Source organism: Amblyraja radiata, chromosome 15 (genome assembly GCF_010909765.2).
Source record: "Amblyraja radiata isolate CabotCenter1 chromosome 15, sAmbRad1.1.pri, whole genome shotgun sequence".
In the NCBI taxonomy this organism is placed as follows: domain Eukaryota; kingdom Metazoa; phylum Chordata; class Chondrichthyes; order Rajiformes; family Rajidae; genus Amblyraja; species Amblyraja radiata.
In genome coordinates, this window is record NC_045970.1 from 49698131 (window position 1) to 49722210 (window position 24080).

The window sequence follows — 24080 nt, forward strand, 5'->3', positions numbered from 1 at the left end:
TTCAGCCCGTGACACTGTGGGTTTTCCCCGGGTGCTCTGGTTTTAGTGTCTACCTTCGGATCAAGGCTGACGCCCCACATTTTCTCCTTTATCCACAGCGCTACACTGCAGTCCAAATTGTCTTCGTGGGCGGATGCACAGATGCCGTGCTGAATTGGTTCCTGGCGCATTACGCGGCCATGGCGGCCATTTTGTTGGGCGTAATAGTACCACAAGTAACCTCCACTTTACCATATCTTATTTTATATTTTACAAGTGTTAAAAACTTCCCAACTATTGTTCTGCCGTTCAGCCTGTTCATTCCTTTGGATGTGCGCGTGCGCTGAGTAACATTTAGCACACGTAGCTAGGAACTGCAGGCGCAGGTTTAAAAAAATGGCTGCAAAGTGCTGGAGTAACTCAGCGGGTCAAGCAGCATCTCTGCGGTCCGCATCCGTCTAAACGACAATGTTTTTAGTTTTAGAGATACAGCGTGGAAACAGGCGCTTCGGCCGACCGAGTCCGCACTGACCAACGATCCCCACACGCTAACACTGCCATACACTAGGTAGCAATGTTACAACATTTTGAGATTTTAAAAATCAAGCCTGCAATTTATCCCATCAGATAAAGCATAAAAAGAAGTTTAATTTGACACCTAATTCACTTTCATATCTTCAGTATTAAAAAAGTGATGGCCATTTTCATACTCTGAAATTAGCATCTTGTTCCCTATTGCTTTTCCATTGACTTAACTGAAAAGCTGTGATCAAGGACAGTCAAAAGCCCATAACTTTCTTAAAAATTAAGAGAACTGGATGAAATTTTCAGTTATTATAGATTGAAGCATTCTGAAACAAATATGAAAGAATCTTACTTGGATGACCTGAAATTAAAGCATATAATTAGTTAGTTACCTAATTGTAGCTAATACAAAATTCAATTACTAGATCTAAACATCTATCCATTTCTTAAGAAAAGGTTAACATTTTAAATAGCCTAAGTGTCCAAGTAACATTCACACAAGAATTCACAATATAACATGATTTTTAAATCTCATTGTCATGAACTTATAGGCCAAAGGAATTTAATGTTTAATTCCCGTAAATTAATGGGCATTTTAATCATCTTGCGAGTGGGTTTTTGTGGAATGCGGTCATTTTAAACGCTGCGGTTGCAGTGAATTTGAAACCCATATTGGCAGGAAAAACACTGCCGGTTCGTATGGGGCCAAAATCAAATTTTCGCCAATGAAATTTGGATTAAAGTCATCTTAAGAAGCAAGTTTAAATGTAAAATAAACGACTTACCTTATGTTTTGTCCCGTACATGAGACCCGTCCCGTTGTAGGCGTTGATGGCGTTAGAAGTAGCTTTTTATTTTACTCCAGGGATTAAATTGTCCCGTGATTTTTTTTAAAAAACATCCGAGGACGGAAGTCGGAACGATTTTTCTGCAGCAGCTGAACAGCCTGAGAAAGTTCGACTCCGCAGGCTGGAGAAAACGGCATTTTAATCCCGCCCCCCTCCCCAAAGGCACCAAAGTCGCGCACACGGCCAGTGGCAGAACCAAAGATTATAGAGCAGAGCAAGATGCGCCACTCTGCGAAAAAAGCGTAGTATGACATGAGTATGACATGACGCCATTTTATTGAGCTGAAATTTACAATAATAATAAAATTTACAATAACATGAACTAAATATGTGAAGTGATCGATTATATATAAAACACTGTTCCCTACAACACTGATTACACCAAAGATGATAGCGCGGATCAATCTTTGGAACGGATTACACCAAAGATACTAGAGGAGCATTGCCCGCTGCCTCAAGAGCGCCGACCGTGGGCAGACGCTTGAGGCTCTCCCGCCGGCCGCCTTCATCTGGTATCGGGGGGACCAAGAATCAGTCCTGGATCAACTCAGGAGTGGAGGAAAGCCCCAAAGATACTGGAGGAGCCTCTAGTATCTTTGCTTTTCCCTGCGACCTGATGTAAGAGCAGATTGTGTAACTGTGGAGTCCGTCCCCGCTACCAAAGATGTCGCGTTTGGCATAAACAAATGGCGGCCGTGGCGTTCCGTTACGTACTACACGTCAGCCCATTGGATTTCGGAGGAGTGATCTATCTTGCTCTGCTCGATAATATTTGGGCAGAACTGCAGCGCCGCTGAAGGTAGGTATTGGAACATCGTTACACTAGGGACAATTTTACATGTATACCAAGCCAATTAACTTACAAAGCTGTACATCTTTGGAGTGTGGGAGGAAACTGAAGATATCAGAAAAAGGTAATCGGGGGAACGTACAGACAAGCACCCGTGGTCAGGATTGAACCCGGGTCTCTGCCGCTCTAAAGCAGTAGCTCTACCGCTGCGCCACCGTGCCGCCCATATGCATCTCTGCCCCAATGGTTAGGTGACGTTTCTGGTCAGAACCTCGCTTCAGACTAAGTCATATAATTTATTTTCTACAACTTCCCCCCTTCCCCCTCCTTAAGGACAGCATTATTAATGGCAGGTTTGCTCCAGTAGTGAGGATCAGTTTAGATTCTACATTACATTTCCAGCCACAGAGATTGTGTGATGGATTTAACGCGCAAACTCTGAATCTCACGCTGGTCTGTTGATGTTGAATCAATGTAGGACAGTGTGAAGGGGAAATCAGTGGATGTAAATTCAACATCTTTCATCGGCGACACAGACAATGTCAAACGCTTTATAATTTCCATTGCGTTCGCTATTTATTCTAACGAGGACTCATGTTTATCAACGTTTTATTTTCAGACGGGATTCAAATAATCGAACATCCTTCATTTGCTGACCCCTGTTTCTTCCCGCTTACGTGGTGTTTGGATTCCCGGCCTGTACTTAGTCTCCTTCCCCAACGCAGCCCGTACATTTATGAATATTTTTAAAGCGGAGATTTACAGATTCTATGATTACCAAGGGTCTTTTAGTCATGGATTCATAGAGTGATACCATGTGGAAACAGGCCCTTCGGCCCAACTTGCCCACACTGGCCAACGTGTCCCAGCTACACTAGTCCCACCTGCCCGTGTTTGGTCCATATCCCTCCAAACCTGTCCTATCCATGCACCTTTCTTAAATGGTGGGATAGTCCCAGCCTCATCTACCTCCTCTGGCAGCTTGTTCCATACACCCACCACCCTTTGTGTGGAAAAAGTTACCCCTCTGATTCCTGCTAAATCTTTTCCCCTTCACCTTGAACCCATGTCCTCTGGTCCTCGATTCCCCTACTCTGGGCAAGAGATTCTGTGCATCTTTTAAGATAGACAAAATGCATATGATTGAATGGCAGGCTAGACTCGATGGGCCGAATGGCCTAATTCTGCTCCTATGACTTGTGAACGTGGATTGGTTGTCTGCTCTTTAAACCGCAGAGCTTCAACAAGTGGCAACACGTTAAAATCCGTAGATCGACACAAAATGCTGGAGTAACTCAGTGGATCAGGCAGCATCTCCGGAGAAAAGGAATGGGTGGCGTTTCTGGTTGAGACCCTTCTTCAGACTGAGAGTTAGAGGAGGAGGGGAACTAGAGGTATGAAAAAGGCACAGAACAAATCAGAGTTGGCACCGATGACTGAGAAAAGGTGGAGCCCACAATGGTCCATTGTTGGCTGTGGAAGAGGTGATAACAAAGGGATTATATGGATGTGAATGTTGTGACAGTCAGGACAACCAGGGTGGTGGAGGGACGGAGAGAGAAGGAGTGCGAGGGTCTCTTGAAATTAGAGAAATCAATATTCCAAATCCTCACCTCCTACAGTACTCAAAACCTCCTTGGTTCGTGCAGGCCACAGCCAAATGTATCATTACATTAAAGTCGTCTAGTGAACTCAGGAACACTACAATCATGGAAATAGTGAAAGGCCTGGATAGAGTGGATGTGGAGAGGATGTTTCCCCTTGTGGGAGAGTCTAGGACCAGAGGTTATAGCCTCAGAATTAAAGGGCATTCCTTTTGGAAGGAGATGAGGAGGAATTTCTTTAGTCAGAGGGTGGTGAACCTGTGGAATTCATTGCCACAGACAGCTGTGGAGGACAAGTCAATGGATATTTTTAAGGCAGAGATAGATTAGGTCTGAAGAAGGGTCTCGACCCGAAACGTCACCCATTCCTTGTCTCCAGAGATGCTGCCTGTCCTGCTGAGTTACTCCAGCTTTTTGTGCCTATCTTCGGTTTAAACCAGTATCTGCAGTTCCTTCCTACACATTTATTTTCCTCTGTCTGCCCAAGTTTCATTCAAGTCATGGCCTACCCAGCCTCTTTCTCAGGCCCTCGAGTCCTGGCAACGTCCTCGTTAAATCTTCTCTGCGGGTAATTCCACGGAAATCTTCTCTTTCTCCTTTAAAGAGGGTGCAGTCATGGCGACTCCAAATCACGTTTCATGAACTTGTAGCAACATCGGAGCAGGTTAACTGCGGATCATTTAGGCTTTCGAGATACAGTGCGGAAACAGGCCCTTCGGCCCACCGAGTCCTCGCCGACCAGCGCTCCCCGTTGCACTAGCACTATTCTACACACAACAGACAATTTACAATCTTTACCAAAGCCAATTAACCTACAAACCTGTACGCTTGCGGAGTGCGGGAGGAAACCGGTGCACCCGGCAAAAACCCACGCGGTCACAGGGAGAGTGCACAAACACAGTACAGACAGCATGGTGGCCAGGATGGAACCCAGGTCTCTGGCGCTGTCAGGCAGCAACTCCGCCGCCGTTGCCACAGTGCCGCCCCGGATTATCCAGCGGGAGAGTTGTAGTTGCTGCCAGAGACCCGGGATCAATCCTTGCCATAGAGGGAGTACAGAGAAGGTTCACCAGACTGATTCCTGGGGTGGCAGGACTTTCATATGAAGAAAGACTGGATAGACTCGGCTTGTACTCGCTAGAATTTAGAAGATTGAGGGGGTTCTTATAGAAACTTACAAAATTCTTAAGGGGTTGGACAGGCTAGATGCAGGAAGATTGTTCCCGATGTTGGGGAAGTCCAGATCAAGGGGGTCACAGTTTAAGGATAAAGGGGGAATCCTTTAGGACCGAGATGAGAAAAACTTTTTTCACACAGAGAGTGGTGAATCTGTGGAACTCTCTGCCACAGAAGGTAATTGAGGCCAGTTCATTGGCTGTATTCAAGAGGGAGTTAGATGTGGCCCTTGTGGCTAAAGGGATCAGGGGGTATGGAGAGAAGGCAGGTACAGGATACTGAGTTGGATGATCAGCCATGATCATATTGAATGGCGGTGCAGGCTCGAAGGGCCGAATGGCCTACTCCTGCACCTATTTTCTATGTTTCTATGTTTACTGAGGATGCTGTCTGTACGGAGTATGGATGTTCTTCCCGTGACCGCATGGTGGTTTTTCCGGGTGCTCCGGTTTCCTCCCACACTCCAAAGACGTGCAGGTTTGCAGGTTAATTGGCTTCGGTAAAATTGTAAATTGTCCCGTGTGTGTGTGTGTGCGCGTGGGACAGTGCAAGTGTATCCGTGGGCTGTCATCATTCTCCATCGAGACCCTTCTCCCTGTAACTTTGGAGATTCTGTTTAGACACTCCTTAAAATCTACACCATTAACAAGGTTATGTTATTGTCTGTTTCTTTAGCCTTGGTGTCATATTCTTTTCCTGATTATGATCCTGTGAATTATTGTGGAATTTTTAAATGCGTCGAAAGTATACACATCCAGGTTGTTACTTAAGTAAATGGACAGAAGTTTGGACAGTGTACGGGGCTGTGAATTTCTCAGCTCATCTCCCTGTCAGATTGTAAACTTTCCTCACTGCTAAAGATATTGCATAGATGCACCTTTTTCTACAAAAATGTTTTCCAAGGTTATATAATAGTCATAGAAACATAGAAAGTACATGCTGGAGTAGGCCATTCGGCCCATCGAGCCAGCACCGCCATTCAATATGTTCATGGCTGATCATCCAGAATCAGTACCCCGTTCCTGCTTTCTCCCCATATACCTCGATTCCGTTATCCCTAAGGGCTATATCTAATGCCCCTGTCCCACTTAGGAAACCTGAACGGAAACCTCTGGAGACCTTGCGCCCCACCCAAGGTTTCCGTGCGGTTCCCGGAGGTTGCAGGTGGTTGCCGGAGGTTGCAGGTAGTGGAAGCAGGTAGGGAGACTGACAAAAACCTCCGGGAACCGCACGGAAACCTTGGGTGGGGCACAAAGTCTCCAGAGGTTTCCGTTCAAGTTTCCTAAGTTGGACAGGGGCATTACTCTCTCTTGAACACATCCAGTGAATCGGCCTCCACTTGCCTACTGTGGCAGAGAATTCCACAGATTCACAACCCTCTGGGTGAAGAAGTTGTCATCCCTGTCCTAAGGAAACATCACCTGGCCATGTCCTCTAGAGACGCTGCCTGACCCACCGTGTGTAAAACGCCAGCTTTCATTCAAGCAAGGTTATTGGCACGTTTTTTTGATCGGCTGTTTCTTTGTTCCCTGCTGTTTTTCAGTTTTTCGGAGTGCTGATCACCTGGTTGTACATGAGCCGTTTGGAGGACATCATCTATGAGTACGACAATGTGGACGTTGGCCTGATGAGCGGTGTCCCTGCAGGTCGCCATGCCAACGAATCAACCACAACCGATAACGGATGTTGCTGTTGGTGTCTACCCAACCTTGACAACGGCGTTTAAAACATGTGACCAGTGGCAGCAACACAGAGTGACAGCTGCTTAAGATTCTTAAAGGATTGGACGGGCTAGATGCAACAAAAGATGTTGGGGGGGGGTCCAGAAACAGGGGTCACAGTTTAAGAATAAGGGGTCGGCCATTTTGGACTGAGATGAGGAAAAACCTTTTTCACCCAGAGAGTTGTGAATCTGTGGAATGCTCTGCCACAGAAGGCAGTGGAGGCCAATTCACTGGATGTATTCAAGAGAGAGAGTTATATATAGCTCTTAGGGCTAACAGAATTATGGGATATGGGAAGAAAACAGAAACGGGGGTACTGATTCTGGATGATCAGCCATGAACATCTTGAATGGCGTTGCTAGCTCGAAGGGCCGAATGGCCTACTTTCCATGTTTCCAAGAGGCTAAACGGTGCCTTAACACTATTCAAGGGTTGTGCTGATCTAAGCATCAGAGACAAGGAGAGAGGGAGAGAGAAAGACTGCAGGAACAAGATCACAAATCTATAACCATCTGATGGAGTCATACAGCATGGAAACAGGCCCTTCGGCCCAACTTGCCCATGCTGACCAACATGCCCCATCTACACCAATCCTACTTGCCTGCATTCTGCCCATATCCCTCTAAGTCTGTCCTATCCATGTACCTGTCCAAATGTTTCTTAAATGTTGCATTAGTCCCTGCCTCAACTACCTCCACTGGCACCTTGTTCCGTACACCCACCACCCTTTGTGTAAAATAAGTAAACCCCTCCAGGTTCTTATTAAATCTTTCCTCCCTCACCGTAAACCGATGTCCTCTGTTTCTCGAATCTCTCACTCGGGACGCACGACCCTGGGCGTTTACCCGATCTATTCCTCTCATGATTTTACACACCACTGTAAGATCACCCCTCATCCTCCTGCGCTCAGAGGAATAAAGTCCTAGCCTGCTCAACCTCTCCCTGTAGCTCAGGCCCTCGAGTCCTGTCAACATCCTTGTAAATCTTCTCTGCACCCTTTCCAGCTTGACAACATCTTTCCTAAAAGATGGTGGCCAGAACTGGACACAATACTCTAAATGCGGCCTCACCAACGTCTTATACAATTGCCACATGACCTCCCAACTTCTATACTCAATACTCTGACTAATGAAGGCCATAAGTCTTTTTGACCACCATATCTACCTGTGACGCCACTTTCAATGAACCATGCACCTGCACTCCTAGATCCCTCTGCTCTACAACACTCCCCAGAGGCCTACCATTCACTGCGTAGGTCCTGCCCATGTTCTCCGCAATTATAATTCTGAGGGCGATCTAGGTTCATCAGTTATACGAGCAGAATTAGGCATTTTGGCCCATCGTCTACTCCCTCATTCAATCATGGTTGATCTATCTCTCTCCTGCCGTTTCCCCATAACCCCTGACACCCATATTAATTCCAGAATCTATCTATCTCTGCATTCAAAATATCCATTGACTTGGCCTCCGCAGCTTTCTTTGGCAAAGAATTCCGCAGATTCACCACCCTCTGACTAAAGAAATTCCTCCTCATCTCCTTCCTCAGCGGTTCTCATCGATTGTAAAGAAAAACAATTTTGGACAAGCGGGTTTGATAGTATTTGAGTAGAAAACGAGGAACTGCAGATGCCAGTTGGCAGAAAAAGGAGCCAAAGTGCTCAGCAGGACAGGCAGCGTCTCTGGAGGACATGGACGAGTGACGTTTTGGGTCGGCACCCTTCTGCAGACTGAGAGCAGGACTGAGATGCAGGACTGAGATGCGAAACGTCACCTGTCCATGTCCTCCAGAGATGCTGCCTGCCCCGTTGAGTTACTCCAGCTCTTTGTGTGGTCCTAATAGTGCATAGGCAGGGCACGATTTTGCCTGTTGGTCAGAGATGGTAGAATCTACGACCAAATTGTTGATACGTCGATCTAATGTTCATATTTGAGTATGGCTATGGTGATAGACACATTTTCTACACTGCGTTGATAAACCTCTTCCTGCCTTACTATCTTGGCAAGAGTCTGAATAAGGGTCTCGACCTGAGGCGCCACCTATTCCTTTTCTCCAGAGGTGCTGCCCGACCCGCTGAGTTACTCCAGCATTTTGTGTCCGTCATCAATTCCGCTGTGCGTGCGATTTGCAGTTCCAGACCAGCTGGATCGGGTTTCATGCTGAAGAAACAGGTTGCTCATGTCCGTACCATCCTTCCGTACTAGTTTGGTTTAGAAATATAACTTGGAAACAGGCCCTTCGGCCCACCGAGTCCATGCAACTAACGATCACCCATTCACACTAGTTCCATGTTATCCCACTTTCTCATCCACTCCCTGCACATTGAGTGCAACTGTACAGAGGCCAATTAACTTACAAAGTTGCACGGCTGTGGAATGTGCCCATTTCACCTATTCCTTTTCATAAATGATAGGAGTAGAATTAGGCCATTCGGCCCATCAAGTCTCCTCCGCCATTCAATCATGGCTGATCTATCTCCATGCCCGAACCCCATTCTCCTGCCTTCTCCCCATAACCTCTGACACCCGTACTAATCAAGAATCTATCTATCTCTGCCTCAAGAATATCCATTGACATGGCCTCCACAGTCTTCTGTGGCAAAGAATTCCTACAGATTCACCACCTTCTGACCAATGAAATTTCTCCTCATCTCCTTCCTAAAAGAACGTCCTTTAATTCTGAGGCTATGACCTCCAGTCCTAGACTCTCCCACTAGTGGAAACATCCTCCCCACATCCAGAGATGTTACCTCAGCCGCTGAGTACTCCAGTCTTATATTTAAACCAACATCTGCAGTTCCTCCCCAGACATAGCTTAAGCAAATTCGTGTTCTTTCTATTTCTTGCAACGAAGTACCATAATCACATTGAATATTGACAAGCCAATACAGGAAGCTCTTCTTTAACAATAGTTACGTTGCTATGACATCTCGCTGTCTGTACGGAGTTTGTACGTTCTCCCCGGGACCGTGTGGGTTTTCTCCGGGTGCTCCGGTTTCCTCCCGAATCTCGAAGGCGCGCAGGTTTGTAGGTGAACTGACTCCTGTAAATTGTCCCTCGTGTATGGGATAGAACTAGAGTATGGGTGATCGCTGGTCGCCGTGGACTTGGTGGGCCGAAGGGCCTGTTTCCACTCTGTATCTTTAACCTAAACTAAATATGTATTACGAACTAAAACTTTTTTTTGCAGTGTTTTCAAATAAATAAATGTATTTCTACTAGCTGTATACGTTTATTTTTGTTGCAAGGGTTAAAATACTTTGGCTGCATGTTACATTGCTTAATAGAGGATGGCACGGTGGCGCAGTTGGTCGAGCTGCTGACTCACAGCGTCAGAGAGCCCGGCATCGATCCTGACCTCGGGTGCTGCCTGCATGGAGCTTGCACATTATCCCTGTGACCGCGTGGATTTCCTCTTGTTCCGTCTTGTTTCCACATCCGAAAGACATGCGGGTTTGTAGGTTAATTGACCTCTGTAAATTGGCTCGTGTGTGTGTGTGGATGAGATAACATGGAACTGGTGTGAACAGGTGATCGATGGTCTACGTGGAAAGTTTGTTTCCCATGCTGTATGTCTAAACAAACCAAGGAGCAGTGAAATGCAGAAACAAGGAACTGCAAATGCTGGTTTACAACCAAACAAAAGACCAGGTCCCGACCTGAAATGTCTCCAGAGTTGCTGCCCGACCAGCACTTAATGTCTTCCAAAGACCATCAGTGTATCTCTAAGCTGAACTAAAACTAAACGGGTTATGGCAAATCTACCCGTACTGAGATTTCCTCACTGGAGATGAGGAGGAATTTCTTCAGCCAGAGGGTGGTGAATCCGTGGAATTAATTGCCACAGACGGCGGTGGAGGCTGCCATTGGGTATTTTTAAAGCGGAGATTGACATTTTCTTGATTCGTACGGGTGTCGGGGATTACGGAGAGAAGGCAGGAGGCTGGGGTTGAGAGGGAAGGATAGATCAGCCATGATTGAATGGCGGAGTAGACTTGATGGGCTGAATGGCCTAATTCTGCTCCTAGGACTAATGAACTTAGGAAGATCCTGCTGCAATTTTGGACAACCATCTTCACCATCGACAATACCACCCACTTTTGTGTCGTCTGCAAATTTGCTCATTATTCCATGTATATGTACAAATGAAGGTTAAAAAATAATAAATACATGGTTTTACAAAATCACGGGTGGCACGGTGGCGTAGTGGTAGAGTGACTGCCTTACAGCGCCAGAGACCCGGGTTCAATCCTGACTACGGGAGCTTGTCTGTACGGAGTTTGTACGTTCTCCCTGTGGCCTGCATGGATTTTCTCCGAGCCCTTCAGTTTCTCCCCGCACTCCAAAGACATGCAGGTTTGTAGGTTAATTGCTTGGTATAAATGTAAAATTCTACCCAGTGTGCGTAGGATAGTGTTAATGTGCAGGGATCGCTGGTCGGCGCGGACTCAGTGGGCTGTAGGGCCTGTTTCCGTGCTGTATCACTAAACTAAAGGGGTGGGAGATTGCAACCTTCACGTGGTTCACCCTGTTTCGACGAATGCAATCAACCTGGCGCGCACAAACAGAAGATCAAACAGAACAAGTTGCCTTACAACTTTAGGCTGTGCACGCCATACGCAAGAAGTAGACTAAACTAAAATTAAACTAAACAATAACATGTTTTGCTCACAGGAAACATAAAACTGGGAGATCTCGAACGACAGCTATACTTATGTAAGATATTAAGGCTTCATTCAGCATGTACATAGACAGAAGCAAGCACAGGTTTTCAGTACACGCTGTTGCCAGCGTGGGTCGTCTTTATCTTGCGTAAGTATACTGAGCACACTCACACATGTTCACGAGACCGATAAGATATAGAATATATCACATGACACAAATCATCGTTACAGAGAAAGGTTGAATAAGTTAGGTCTTTATTCTCTGGAGCGCAGAAGGTTAAGGGGGGACTTGATAGAGGTCTTTAAAATGATGAGAGGGATAGACAGAGTTGATGTGGACAAGCTTTTCCCTTTGAGAATAGGGAAGATTCAAACAAGAGGACATGACTTCAGAATTAAGGGACAGAAGTTTAGGGGTAACATGAGGGGGAACTTCTTTACTCAGATAGTGGTAGCGGTGTGGAATGAGCTTCCAGTGGAAGTGGTGGAGGCAGGTTCGTTGGTATCATTTAAAAATAAATTGGATAGGCATATGGATGAGAAGGGAATGGAGGGTTATGGTATGAGTGCAGGCAGGTGGGACTAAGGGAAAATAATTGTTCGGCACGGACTTGTAGGGCCGAGATGGCCTGTTTCCGTGCTGTAATTGTTATATGGTTTTATATGGTTATACCATTTTAGTGCTCAGTACTTAAAGCTACAGTTACCATTATACACACTACAACTTCCTTTAAATTGAATTTCCCCAAATACACGGCTGGTGTGAGCTCCCTGGGTTCACGATAAATAGGAAGCGTGTTTGTCAAATGCAGAAGTTGAAGGTTGGATTGGCTCCAATTAAATTTTCTAGGTTTCAGAAGGAGAACACAAATTAGTTTAGTTTAGCGATACAGTGTTTGAAACAGGCCCATCGGCCCGCCTGGACCGCACCGACCAGCGACCCCCCGCACATTTACCCTACACACACTAGGGGCAATTTCTATTTTACATCTATACGATACGATAGAACTTTATTTATTCCAGGCGGCAAATTGATCAGCCAACAGTCATAAAGCACAAAATATATGAAACATGAAATGAAAGTGACGAGTGGAAAGGCGTGGGGGATGTGCAAAGATTGGAGAGGGGAGGGGAGTTAGCCTCAGTCTACCCCACAAGTTGTACAGTTTGATAGCCACAGGGAAGAAGGATCTCCTGTGGCGTACTGTGCTGCATCTTGGTGGAACCAGTCTGTTGCTGAAGGTGCTCCTCAGGTTGACCAGTGTGTCATGGAGGGGTGAGCTGTATTGCTTCAAGGTCAGTTTATTGTCACATGTACCAATTAAAGTCCAGTGAAATTTGAGTTACCATACAGCCATACTAAGTGAAAAGCAACAAGACACACAGCTACATAAAAGTTAACATAAACATTCATCACAGTGGATTCCACATTCCTCATAGTGATGGAAGGCAATAAATTTCAAACTTCTCCCGCGGTCGGGACAGTCAAGCCATCCGCAATCAGGGCCATCAAAGCCCCCGCAGCCGACGATCGAAGCCCCCGTCGGGGTAATCGAAACTCCCGTGTCGGGGTGGTTGAAACTCTCTCCGCGGCATGGGGGCTCCCGAGTCGGCCTCTTCTTACCAGAGCCGCGGGCTTCACGATGTCAAAGTCCACAGGCCCCGCGGTTGGAGCTTCGATCCCCGGCTAAGGGATCGCGAGCTCCGCGATGTTAAAGTCCCGCAGACTCCCGCGGCTTGGAGCACCGGGTCGGTCTCCAGGGAAGGCCGCCAACTCCACGATGTTAGGGCGCGGTGCGGGTGGAGATACGATACAGGAAAAAATCGCATCTCCGTCGAGGTAATAGATTGAAAAAGTTTCCCCCACCCCCACACCCACCACCCACCCATAAAACAAACCAAGGAACACTAAAACATTACTTTTTAACTCATTCTAAAAAATTTTTTTAAAAGGACAGACAGACTGTTGGCGAGGCAGCCCCTGCAGGTGGCGCCACCCACAGTTTGAGGAGCATCCTCCCCTCCAAGACCACCCACCTCCCATGAATCCAACTCTGCCCTGAGGACGGAGCCAGCCTTCCTAATGTGTTTGTTGATCTTATTGGCGTCCACAACCTTTGCCCTGCTGCCCCAGCACACGGCAACGAATAAGATGGCACTGGCTACCACCAATTGTTAGAACATCTGCAGCATCTTACTGCAGACTTTGAAGGAGCGGAGCCAATTGACCTACAAACCTGTACGTCTTTGGAGTGTGGGAGGAAAACGAAGATCTCGGACAAAACCCACGCAGGTCATGGGGAGAACGTACAAAAACTCCATACAGACTGCACCCGTAGTCAGGATCGAACCCGGGTCCCTGGTGTTGTAAGGCAGCAACTCTACCGCTGCACCATCGTGCCACACCACCTATTTAAAAAAAGACACAAAGTACTGGAGTAACTCTGGGTGATAGATGAGTTACAGCAAAACTTTGTATCCTCTTAAAGACAATGCATTATTTTGTGTGTGTGTGTGTGTGTGTGTGTGTGTGTGTGTGTGTGTGTGTGTGTGTGTGTGTGTGTGTGTGTGTGTGTGAGAGAGCTTCTGGAAGCCATGATTGAGTGGTGGAGTAGACCTGATGGGCCGAATGTCTTAATTCTGCAGAATTATCTGACACCCATATTAATCCATAAATCCTGACACCCGTGTTAATCAAGAACCTTAGAAACATAGAAAATGGGTGCAGGAGTCGGCCATTCGGCCCTTCGAGCCAGCACCACCATTCAATATGATCATGGCTGTTCATCCAAAATCAGTACCCTGTTCCTGCTTTCTCCCTATATCCCTCGATTCCGTTAGCCCAAAGTGCTAAATCTAACCCTGAATCTAAATCTCTTGAAAACATCCAGTGAATTGGCCTCCACAGCCTTCTTTTAGACACACAGCGCGGAAACAGGCCCCCAGGCACCTGCACCCAGGATGAAGTGTTCCAAACCATGGCATCAGAGATGTCCTCATTCTTTGGGGAACGGGAGTTCTCCTCTTTGACTATAGATGAGGCTCTCACTAGGGTCTCCGCTATATCTCATAGCTCCGCTCTCAATCCCCACTCGTAACAAGGACAGAGTCCCCCTTGTCCTCACCTTCCACCCTACCAGCCGTCACATACAACAAATAATCCTCCAACATTTTCGCCACCTCCAATGGGATCCCACCACTGGCCACATCTTTCCATTTCTTCCCCTTTTGGCTTTCCACAGAGACCGCTCCTTCCGTAACTCCCTGGTCAATTTGTCCCTTCACACCCAAACCACCCCCTCCCCTGGTACTTTCCCTCGCAACCGCAGGAAATGCTACACTTATCGCTTTACCTCCCCCCTTGACTCCATTCAAGGACCCAAACAGTATTTCCAGGTGAGGCAGAGGTTCACCTGCACCTCCTCCAACCTCATCTATTGCATCTGCTGCTCTAGGTGTCTGCTGCTCTACATCGGTGAGACCAAGCGTAGGCTTGGCGATCGCTTCGCCCAACACCTCCGCTCAGTTCGCATTAGCCAACCTGATCTCCCGGTGGCTCAGCACTTCCAACTCCCCCTCCCATTCCAAATCCGACCTTTCTTTCCTGGGCCTCCTCCATGACCAGAGTGAGTCCCACCGAAAATTGGAGGAGCAGCACCTCATATTTTGCTTGGGTAGTTTACACCCCAGCGGTATGAACATTGACTTCTCCAATTTCAGGTAGTCCTTGCTTTCTCCCTCCTTCCCAGCTCTCCCACAGCCCACTGTCTCCACCTCTTCCTTTTGTTCTTCCCGCCCCCTCCCCCCCACCCCCACATCAGTCTGAAGAAGGGTCTCGAACCGAAACGTCACCTATTCCTTCGTTCCATAGATGCTGCCTCGCCCGCTGAGTTTCTCCAGCATTTTTGTCTACCTTCAATTTTTCCAGCATCTGCAATTCTTTCTTAAACATATATGTAGGTTAAAGTCACCGATGATAACCGCTGTACCTTTGAAACACGCATCCCTAATTTCCTGCTTGATGCTATCCCCAACCTGCTGTTTGGTGGTCTGTATACAACTCCAACAAGCGTTTTTTGCCCTTGGCTATTTCACTGTTCTACCCATGCCGGTTCTACAGCATCCAAGCTAATGTCTCTCCTTGCTATTGCATTCATCTCCTCTTCAACCAGCAATGCCACCTCACCTCCTCTTCCTTTCTGCCTATCCTTCCTGAATATCGAATACCCCTGCATGTTTAGCTCCCAGCCTTGGTCACCCTGGTGCCATGTCTCCAGAATTCCAATTATGTCATATTCCTTAAATGCTAACTGCACATTCAATTCATCCACCTTATTTCGAATGCTCCTCGCATTGAGGCACAAAGCTTTCAGGTTGGTTTTTCTTATCTCCCTTCTACCTTTTGCTTCCGTCTATCTTTTATTGCCCTCTGTCTTCTTGCACTGGTTCCCCCTGACCTTCATCTTTGATCCTTTATGATTGCATCAATATGTTAGGTCCAGGACAGAGACAGATCCTCAGAGATATGCATTTGAGGCAGCGACTCAAAAAATGTAGTTGTTAACACTAACACTGGCTGTACTGTGATGACAATATTGAATGGCTGTAGGGAAGAAGCAGGAAGTTACGGTTTTACTGTGCAGCTGATAATATTGAACGCACAGGCACACACAGTAAGAATGCATTAGGACTTTTGCACTGTTCTCTTGCATTATATGTGTGTTTTATTCGGTATAAGATTTATTTTTGGGAGGGGGGAAGGAAAGGGATGAGGAGAGGGGGAAATGGGAGAGGAGAAATAGAGTGGGGAGAGATGAGAAGGGAGGTGAGGAATGGAAAGAGGGGAGAAAATAAGTGAGAAGGGAAGGGGAGCAGAGAGGAGAGAAGAAAGGGAAGGAAAGGGGAAGGATGGGGAGAAGGAAGAGAAGGGGAGAGAGGAGAAGCGAAGAGGAGGAGAAGGGGAAAGGAGGAGGGGGAGGAGTGAAGAAATGGAAGGAAAGGATAGTGGAGAAGAGAGGAGGTAAGGAGGGGAGAAGAGGGGAGGAAAGGAGTGCAAAAAGGATAGGAAATAGACAATAGGTGCAGGAGTAGGCCATTCGGCCCTTCGAGCCAGCACTGCCATTCAATGTGATCATGGCTGATCATCCACAATCAGTACCCCGTTCCTGCCTTCTCCCCATATCCCCTGATTCCGCTATTTTTAAGAAATGGGAAGAAAGAGGAAAGGAAACGAGAGGGAATGAAAGAGGGGAGGTAGAGAGGAGGGTGGTAGAGAGGAGAGGGGAGGATGAGTCCCAGTGCTACCATTTGCTTCAGGAGAGGAGTGGGGATACTGCTGCCTGGGGAGGGGTGGAGAGGGGAGGGGAGGAAAGGAGAGGGGAGAAGAGAAGAGGAAGGAGAGAATTGGAGAGAGGGGAGGAGAGGAGAGATGAGAGGGGAAAGGGGGGAGTGGGGAGGATGAGAAGAGGGAGTAGGGGAGGGGATGGAGGAGAAGAGGGAGTAGGGGAGGGGATGGAGGAGGAGAGGGGAGAGGAGTGGAAGGAGAGTGGAGAGGAGGGTGTGGGGAGGAGAGAGGAGGAGAGGAGAGAGGAGGGAAGAGGAGAGGGGAGAGGAAGGATAGTGGAGGAGAGGAAGGAGGAGAGGAGAGAGGGGGAGAGGAGGAAGGAGGAGAGAGGAGGAGGGGGAGGAGAGGGGAGGGGAGAGGGGTGAGGAGGGGAGGAAGGAGGAGAGAGGAGGAGGGGGGAGGAGAGGGAGAGGGGAGGAGGGAGCGGTCCTGAGGCGGGGCGGACCCACCCACCAGCGGGGACGGGGACGGGGACGGGGACGGGGTCGAGGCGGTTCATGGAGCGGGAGCCGGGCAGGATGGCGGCGGCGGCGGCGGCAGCGGCGACAGGGCCGGGCCTCGGGCTGGCGGACAGCGACTCCCGGGACCCGGAGCGATGTTTCGGGGTGTTGCGGCTGCGGGAGGAGCGGGGCCCGGCGGCCGGGAGGAGGGAGGAGGAGGAGGAGGAGGAGGAGGCCGGGGGGCGGGGGGCCGGGGCCGGGGCCCGACCCTACACACCGGCGGCAACGCAGCGGCAGCGCCGAGTCGACACTGGGGGGAGCGGCCGGGGAGGTGAGTGAGGGATGGAGGATGGGAGGTGGAGGGAGGGGATGGAGAGGGAAGGGAGCAGGTGGGGAGGGAATGGAGGAGGTGGGGGGAGGGAGGAGGGAGGAGGGAGGAGGGATGGATGGAGAGAGGGAGGGATAGAGGGAGATGATGGAGGGAGATGAGGGGAGGAAGTGAGGGAGGGGTGGATGGAGGGAGGGAATGGAGGAGGTGGGAGGGGATAATGAGGGAGGGATGGATGGAGAGAGGGAGGATGGAGATGGCGGGAGAGGAAGGGAGTGAGGGAGGGAGGGGCTGGGTGGGGGTGGAGGGAGATGAAGGGAGGGAGAAAAGGAGAGGATGGAGAGAGGGAGTGAGGGAGGGGACTGGGTGGGGGTGGAGGGATAGAGGGAGGGAGAGAGGGGGCTGGGTGGGGATGGAGGGAGGGAGAGGGAGATGAAGTGAGGGAGGGAGGGATGGATGGAGAGAGGGAATGGAGGAGGTGGGAGGGGATAAGGAGGGAGGGATGGATGGAGAGAGGGAGGGAGGAAAAGAGAGGATGGAGGGAGATAAGAGAGGGAGGGAGGAAGTGAGGGATGGGGCTGGGTGGGGGTGGAGGGAGAGAATGCAGGAGCAGGAGAAGGGGAGGAGAGGGGTGGGGTGGGGAGAAGTGGTTGGTGATGGGAGGGGGATAGGTTGAGATAGGGAGAAGGGATGCGGATGGAGGGGGGGAACTGGGTGGGGATGGAGGGAGAAGCAGGTGGAGAGGGAAGGGAGGGGTGGATGAGGAAAAGGGATGGGGTGCGGAGGGGAGAGAGGTGAGGGATTGGAGTGGGGGGGATAGAGGCATGGCTGGCAACATTGGGTGAGAGTTGAGGGTGAGAAATTACGAGGTAGCCTAGCGACCGAGGGGAGGGGGGGGGGGCGACGGTGTTGGAGGGGGGGTGGGTGGGGAGCTTTTGCATTTTTCAGCTTGAAATTGTGCAATCTGGTGCATACTGTGGCGAATCTTTTAATTAACACTTGAATGCAACATTTATGCTTCAAATTGGATTAGGTATGAATAAGGTTCGGCTAAATTCCATTCCTAATTATATTCCACAGTAGAGCCAGGCTCTGATCCACAAGTGCAGCACATGAATGACTAGTATATTCAAGTATGGAAATCAGATTATAATCCATGCTGTTATGCATATATAGAGAAACAAAAACATAGAAACAAGGCAGGAGGAGTCAGACTTCCATCACCGTTCTGCACAAAGAAATCAATCAACCTTACCCTTTGACTATAGAAACAAGACAAAAATAATGCCACATATTCAACCGTATATGGTTCAATGAAATTAAGATATATATGTAAAACATATATATGGAAAATGGCCCTTCGGCCCAAGTCTACACCGACTAGCAATCTACCATACACCAGTTCTATTCTACATGCCAGGGACAATTTACAGAAGCCAATTAACCTACAAACCTGCACTTCTTTCGGATGTGGGAGAAACTGGAATATCCGGAGTAAACCATGTGGTCATAAGGAGAATGTACAAATACTGTACAGACAGCACCCGTAGTCAGGATCAAATCTGGGTCTGTGGTGCTGCAAGGCAGCAACTCTACCGCTGCGCCACCATGCCACCCCATTAATTCTTTTTTCTGTAATATATTTATTATGGTGTCACGTCAATAAAGATGAACACATGATTCTGATTTCTGCCCTTAGTTGGATAACACACATCTCCAGTCATTGTGGTTTATGGCTGGTTTTCAACCTCTTCAGTCTGAAGGTCTTTGATCCGAAACATCACCTATTCTTTCTCTCCAGAGATGCTGCCTGTCCTGCTGAGTTATTCCAGCGTTTAGTGTCTATCTTCAGTTTAAACCAGCATCTGCAGTTCCTTCTTACACTCTTTGTTAAGAGAAACAGGTCCTATTCTCATAATATTATTCACCTCAACGAAGTCTTTTCTTCACCACCGTTGCTGCAGAGAATACAATCCCAGTTATCAAATCTTTCTTCAAAGTGAGGGGGGATGGAAGGTTGAGGAAGGGGGGAGTGGGGATGGAAGGAGAGGATGTATGAGCATGAGGGGATGGGATGGGATGAGGTGAGGGGAGGGAGGTAGAGGGGGTGGGGAGACAATAGACAATAGGTGCAGGAGTAGGTGCAGGATCATCCACAATCGGTACCCCATTCCACAGACAGAATAGGTGCAGGAGTAGGCCATTTGGCCCTTCAAGACAGCACCGCCATTCACTGTGATCATGGCTGATCATCCACAATCGATACCCCATTCCTGCCTTCTCCCCATATCCCTTGACTCCGCTCTCTTTAAGAGCTCTATCTAACTCTCTCTTGAAAGCATCCAGAGAATTGGCCTCCACTGCCTTCTGAGGCAAAGAATTCCACAGATTCACAACTCTCTGGGTGAAAATGTTTTTTCTCTTCTCCATTCTAAATGGCATACCCTTTATTTGTAACCTGTGGCTCCTGGTTCTGGACTCCCCCAACATCGGGAACATGTTTCCTGCCTCTGGCATGTGCAATCCCTTAATAATCTTCTATGTTTCAATAAGATCCCCTCTCATCTTTCTAAATTCGAGTGTTTACAAGCACAGCCGCTCCATTCTTTCAATCCTGCCATCCCTGGAATTAACCTCGTGGACCTAGGCTGCACTCCCTCAATAGCAAGGATGTCCTTCCTCAAATTTGGGGACCAGAACTGCACACAATACTCCAGGTGTGGTCTCACCAGGGCCCTGTACAACTGCAGAAGGACCTCTTTGCTCCTATACTTAACTCCTCTTGTTATGAAGCCCAACATGGCATTAGCTTTCTATCACTGCCTACTGTAGCTGCATGCTTACCTTCAGAGGGAAGCAGAGGATGGGGGGACAGGTGGATAGGAGGAGAGGGTGAGAGGGGAGGAGGTAGGGAAGGGAGAAGAGGAGGTGGGGAGAAGGGGGGATGAGGAGAGGACAAGGGATGGGGAGAAGGGAAGGGAAGGAAGGAGTTGGAGGTGGGAAGGGAGCAGGTAGAAAGGACAGGGATGGGTGGGAAGGGATGGGGGAAGGAAAGGAGAGGGGAGGGGGGGGAGGGAGGATAGTGGACGGGGAGAGGGGGGAGGATGTGTGGGCAGTTGAAGACAACAGATTGAGGAGATGGGTCTTTGGGAATGGCGAGGGAGCTGTGAACTCGGTGGATCTAGGATGAGAGGGCAGAGGGAAGAAGGAGTGGAACGTCAGGAGGTATAGGGCACGTGCGTGCGATTGGGAGCGGGGAATTGGTTGGTGTTGAGACTGAAGGGATTCTCTGGCGTCTAATTATTGCCTGTTTTTTTTTTTTTTGCTCAGCACCGAGGGATCCGATGGCCATTGAACGAGCAAACCTGCTGAAGATGGCGAACCTGAGTGTGAAAGGACTGATTGAGTCGGCCCTGAGCTTCGGACGGACACTGGACTCGGATTACGCGCCGCTGCAGCAGTTCTTCATCGTGATGGAGCATTGTCTCAAGCACGGGCTGAAAGGTAGCGCACGAGGGCGGCGCGTAGAGTTCGATCCCGACCACGGGTGCTTGTCTGTACGGAGTTTGTATGTTGTCCCCATGACCTGCATAGGTTTGCTCTGAGATCTTCGGTTTCCTCCCGCACTCCAAAGACGTACAGGTTTGTAGGTTAATTGGCTTGGTATAAGTGTAAATTGTCCCTAGTGTGTGTTGGATAGTGTTAATAAAGTGCGGGGATCGCTGGTCAGTGCAAACTCAGTGGGCCTGAGTAAAACTAAACTGCACTAAACCAAACCAACGTCTTACAGTATATAACTGCAACGTGACCTCCCAACTTCTATACCCAATTAAACTATTTGGCAGAAAGAAAAATCAGTCCAACTTTCCTTCTTCTTCAGAGATACAGCGAGGAAGCAGGCCCTTCGGCCCACCTAGTCCCTGCCGGGCAGCGATCACCCTGTCCGTACACGAGCACTGCCCTACACACACTTGGGACCATTTACTACTTTTGCCAAAGCCAGTTAACCTACAAACCTGTATGTCTTTGGAGCGTGGGAGGAAACTGAAGATCTCGGAGAAAACCCATGCGGTCACGGGGAGAACGTGCAAACTCCGTACAGACAGCACCCGTCGTCAGGATCGAACCCGGGTCTCTGGCGCTGTGAGGCAGCAACTCTACCGCTGGGTATTGTGTAGCCATTGAAGTTGGACTTGGTCTACATGGAAATTATTTGTCCACGGAAGAATCACCACAGCCTAATTCTGTTCACGAGTGTATTATTGTCCTTTGTCCTGAACAGAACAATGACATTTTACTTGCAGCAGCACAACAGGATATGTAGACATATAATATATGAATATAATATACGGAAGAACTTCAATTTATCTATAGATTCAGTATATATATATTTATATATTGTCATTTGTTATGTGTGTGTGTGTGTGTGTATGTGTATATATCTATATATCTACTGGACCAAGTGCAGACCCGTTGGGTCTGTTCCCCCAACGTGCGGTTGTGGGGGGGGGGGGGGGGGCATGCAGCGTCACACACCCTAACTATCCCCCCCCCCCCGCACTCATGCTAATTACCCCCCTTGATATTATATTAATATTATTAATTTGCTTCTTTTACCCCATAACCACCCTATCTACTGACGCGTAGCCCCCAACTTGCAGTCACATCTAGAGAGGGAGGGGGGGGGGGGGGCGGGGTTAGAGAGTGAGGGCAGAGAGAGATGGGGCAGAGACAGAGAGAGAGAGGGCAAGAGGGATGAGGGGTGGAGAGGAGGAGAAGAGGGAGGGTGGGTGAGGGGGAAAGGTGAGGGAGGAGGGGGAGGAGCGAGAGGAGAGGGTGAGGGAGGGGGAGAGAAGAGAGCGCGGGGTTGCTGATGAGGGGGGTGAGGGGGAGAGGTGTGAGGAGAGGAGGGAGGAGGGGTGGCTGAGAGGCGGGGGTGTTAGGGTAGAGGAGGAGGGGGGGTAGAGAGGAGGGGGGGATAGGGGTTGTGATGGGGGGGGTGGCGGAGAGAGGAGGGGAGAGAGAGAGTAGAAAGGGCGAGAGGGGGAGAGAGAGAGAGAAAGAGAGAGGGCTAGGATAGAGAGGAGGTGGGGAGAGAGAGGAGGGGAGAGAGAGAGAGGGTTCTTTATTCAACCCAAACAACCATTTCAGCAGTGCTTTCTTCTCAAACTAAACCATATTTCATTTTTCAACAAATATGGGTACTCACAGCTGTGGAGACATTTGTTCAGTGTTATTTAGAGCTCTGATTGAGGCACACCACTTGCAGAGACTGATTGAGGCACACCACTTCCTGGTTTTATAGTCCCTCCCCCTCCCTCCAGCAGGGGCAGCAGAGAGAATGGGGAATTTTGTGAAAACATTAACATCACTGTCAATTTTCATCGACGGGAAAAATCCTCGGCACACATGCGGCGGAGGGGGGCTCTGAGCGAGGTAGCCAAAAATGACGGCCGTAGGTGGCGGCGTTCTCTCAGAAATCGCTGCACAGAAGGCCAAAAGCGGTCAAGAACAGAGATTTAGTAATATAGATATCATCAATATTACTAAATCTCTGATCTTGACCGCTTTTGGCTGACTGTGCTGCTATTTCCGAGAGAACGCCGCCACTTACGGCCGTCATTTTTGGCCACCTCGCTCAGAACCCCGCTCCGCCGTATGAGTGCGGAGGATTTTTTCCTCGATGAAAAATTAGAGAGATATTAATGTTTTTACAAAATTCCCCATTCTCTCTGCTGCCCCCGCTGGTGGCAGGTGGAGGGACCATAGAACCAGGAAGTGGCGTGCCTCACTCAGTCTCTACCAGACCCAGGAAGCGAGAGGGTCACGGCTCTCTGAGCTGCGAATAACACTGAACGCACGTCCACTCCACGGTGAGTCCCCTCGATGCGGCTGTAAAGTGGCTGCAGCCTTTTTTAACAAGTTTGTGTTCACAAAATGAATTTTGGTTGTCGGGTGGCTGCAGCCCAATTGTTTGCCTTGGCTTGGTTTTTAAAATTGTTGCAACAGTTGGATGCCTGCCCAAGCATCCATACGGCCCACAATGTCTATACTAGCCCTCTGGAAACCAGTACCTTCGGCCCGCAACACCCATACTAGCGCAACAGACAGCCCCCCCCACTGGAATTGGTGGAGAGGTGGAATATTGCGTTGGTGACCAGCCTCCCGTGTGATGCTGGGACCCAACGGGTCCCACTTAGTCTAGTATAAATATATATGTGTGTGTGTGTTTGTGTGTATATATATATGTGTGTGTGTGTGTGTATTTATATATATATATATATATAGAGAGAGAGAGAGAGAGAGAGAGAGAGAGAGAGAGAGAGAGAGAGAGAGAGAGAGAGAGAGAGCGCGCGATGAGAGCGAGAGAGAGAGAGACGCGAGATCGAGAGAGAGAGAGGCAGAGATAGAGAGAGAGAGAGAGAGAGAGAGAGAGAGAGAGAGAGAGCGCGAGAGAGAGAGAGAGAGAGAGAGACACATACATACACATAAACAAACAAACAATAATAGTGCAAAAAGACAAAACCAATACTCCCAAGTCTCAGTTCAGAGCTTATTTGGAGGTTGTAGTGTTTAATAGCCTGCTGGCTGTAGGGAAGAAGCTGTTCCTGAACCTGAACGTTACAGTTTTCAGGCTCCTGTACCTACATCCTGATGGCAG

General features: G+C 48.7%; 2 protein-coding genes across 4 annotated transcripts in view; both read left to right on the forward strand.

The window, feature by feature from the left end:
• Positions 1–8254, forward strand: part of tspan15 (tetraspanin 15) — a 41650-nt gene extending 33396 nt beyond the window's left edge. The window contains exons 7-8 of the mRNA XM_033034415.1: positions 99–215; positions 6466–8254. Coding sequence (XP_032890306.1) covers positions 99–215; positions 6466–6648 — 300 coding nt within the window. The 3' untranslated portion in view covers positions 6649–8254. The remainder of the gene's footprint in view (positions 1–98; positions 216–6465) is intronic.
• An 8845-nt stretch (positions 8255–17099) lies between these two features.
• rufy2 (RUN and FYVE domain containing 2) overlaps positions 17100–24080 on the forward strand; it is a 46494-nt gene continuing 39513 nt past the window's right edge. The window contains exons 1-2 of one of the 3 annotated variants that reach the window (XM_033034382.1): positions 17100–17422; positions 20750–20923. In XM_033034382.1, coding sequence (XP_032890273.1) covers positions 17149–17422; positions 20750–20923 — 448 coding nt within the window. In that variant the 5' untranslated portion in view covers positions 17100–17148. The remainder of the gene's footprint in view (positions 17423–20749; positions 20924–24080) is intronic. The other 2 variants (XM_033034383.1, XM_033034381.1) reach the window with 2 other exon arrangements.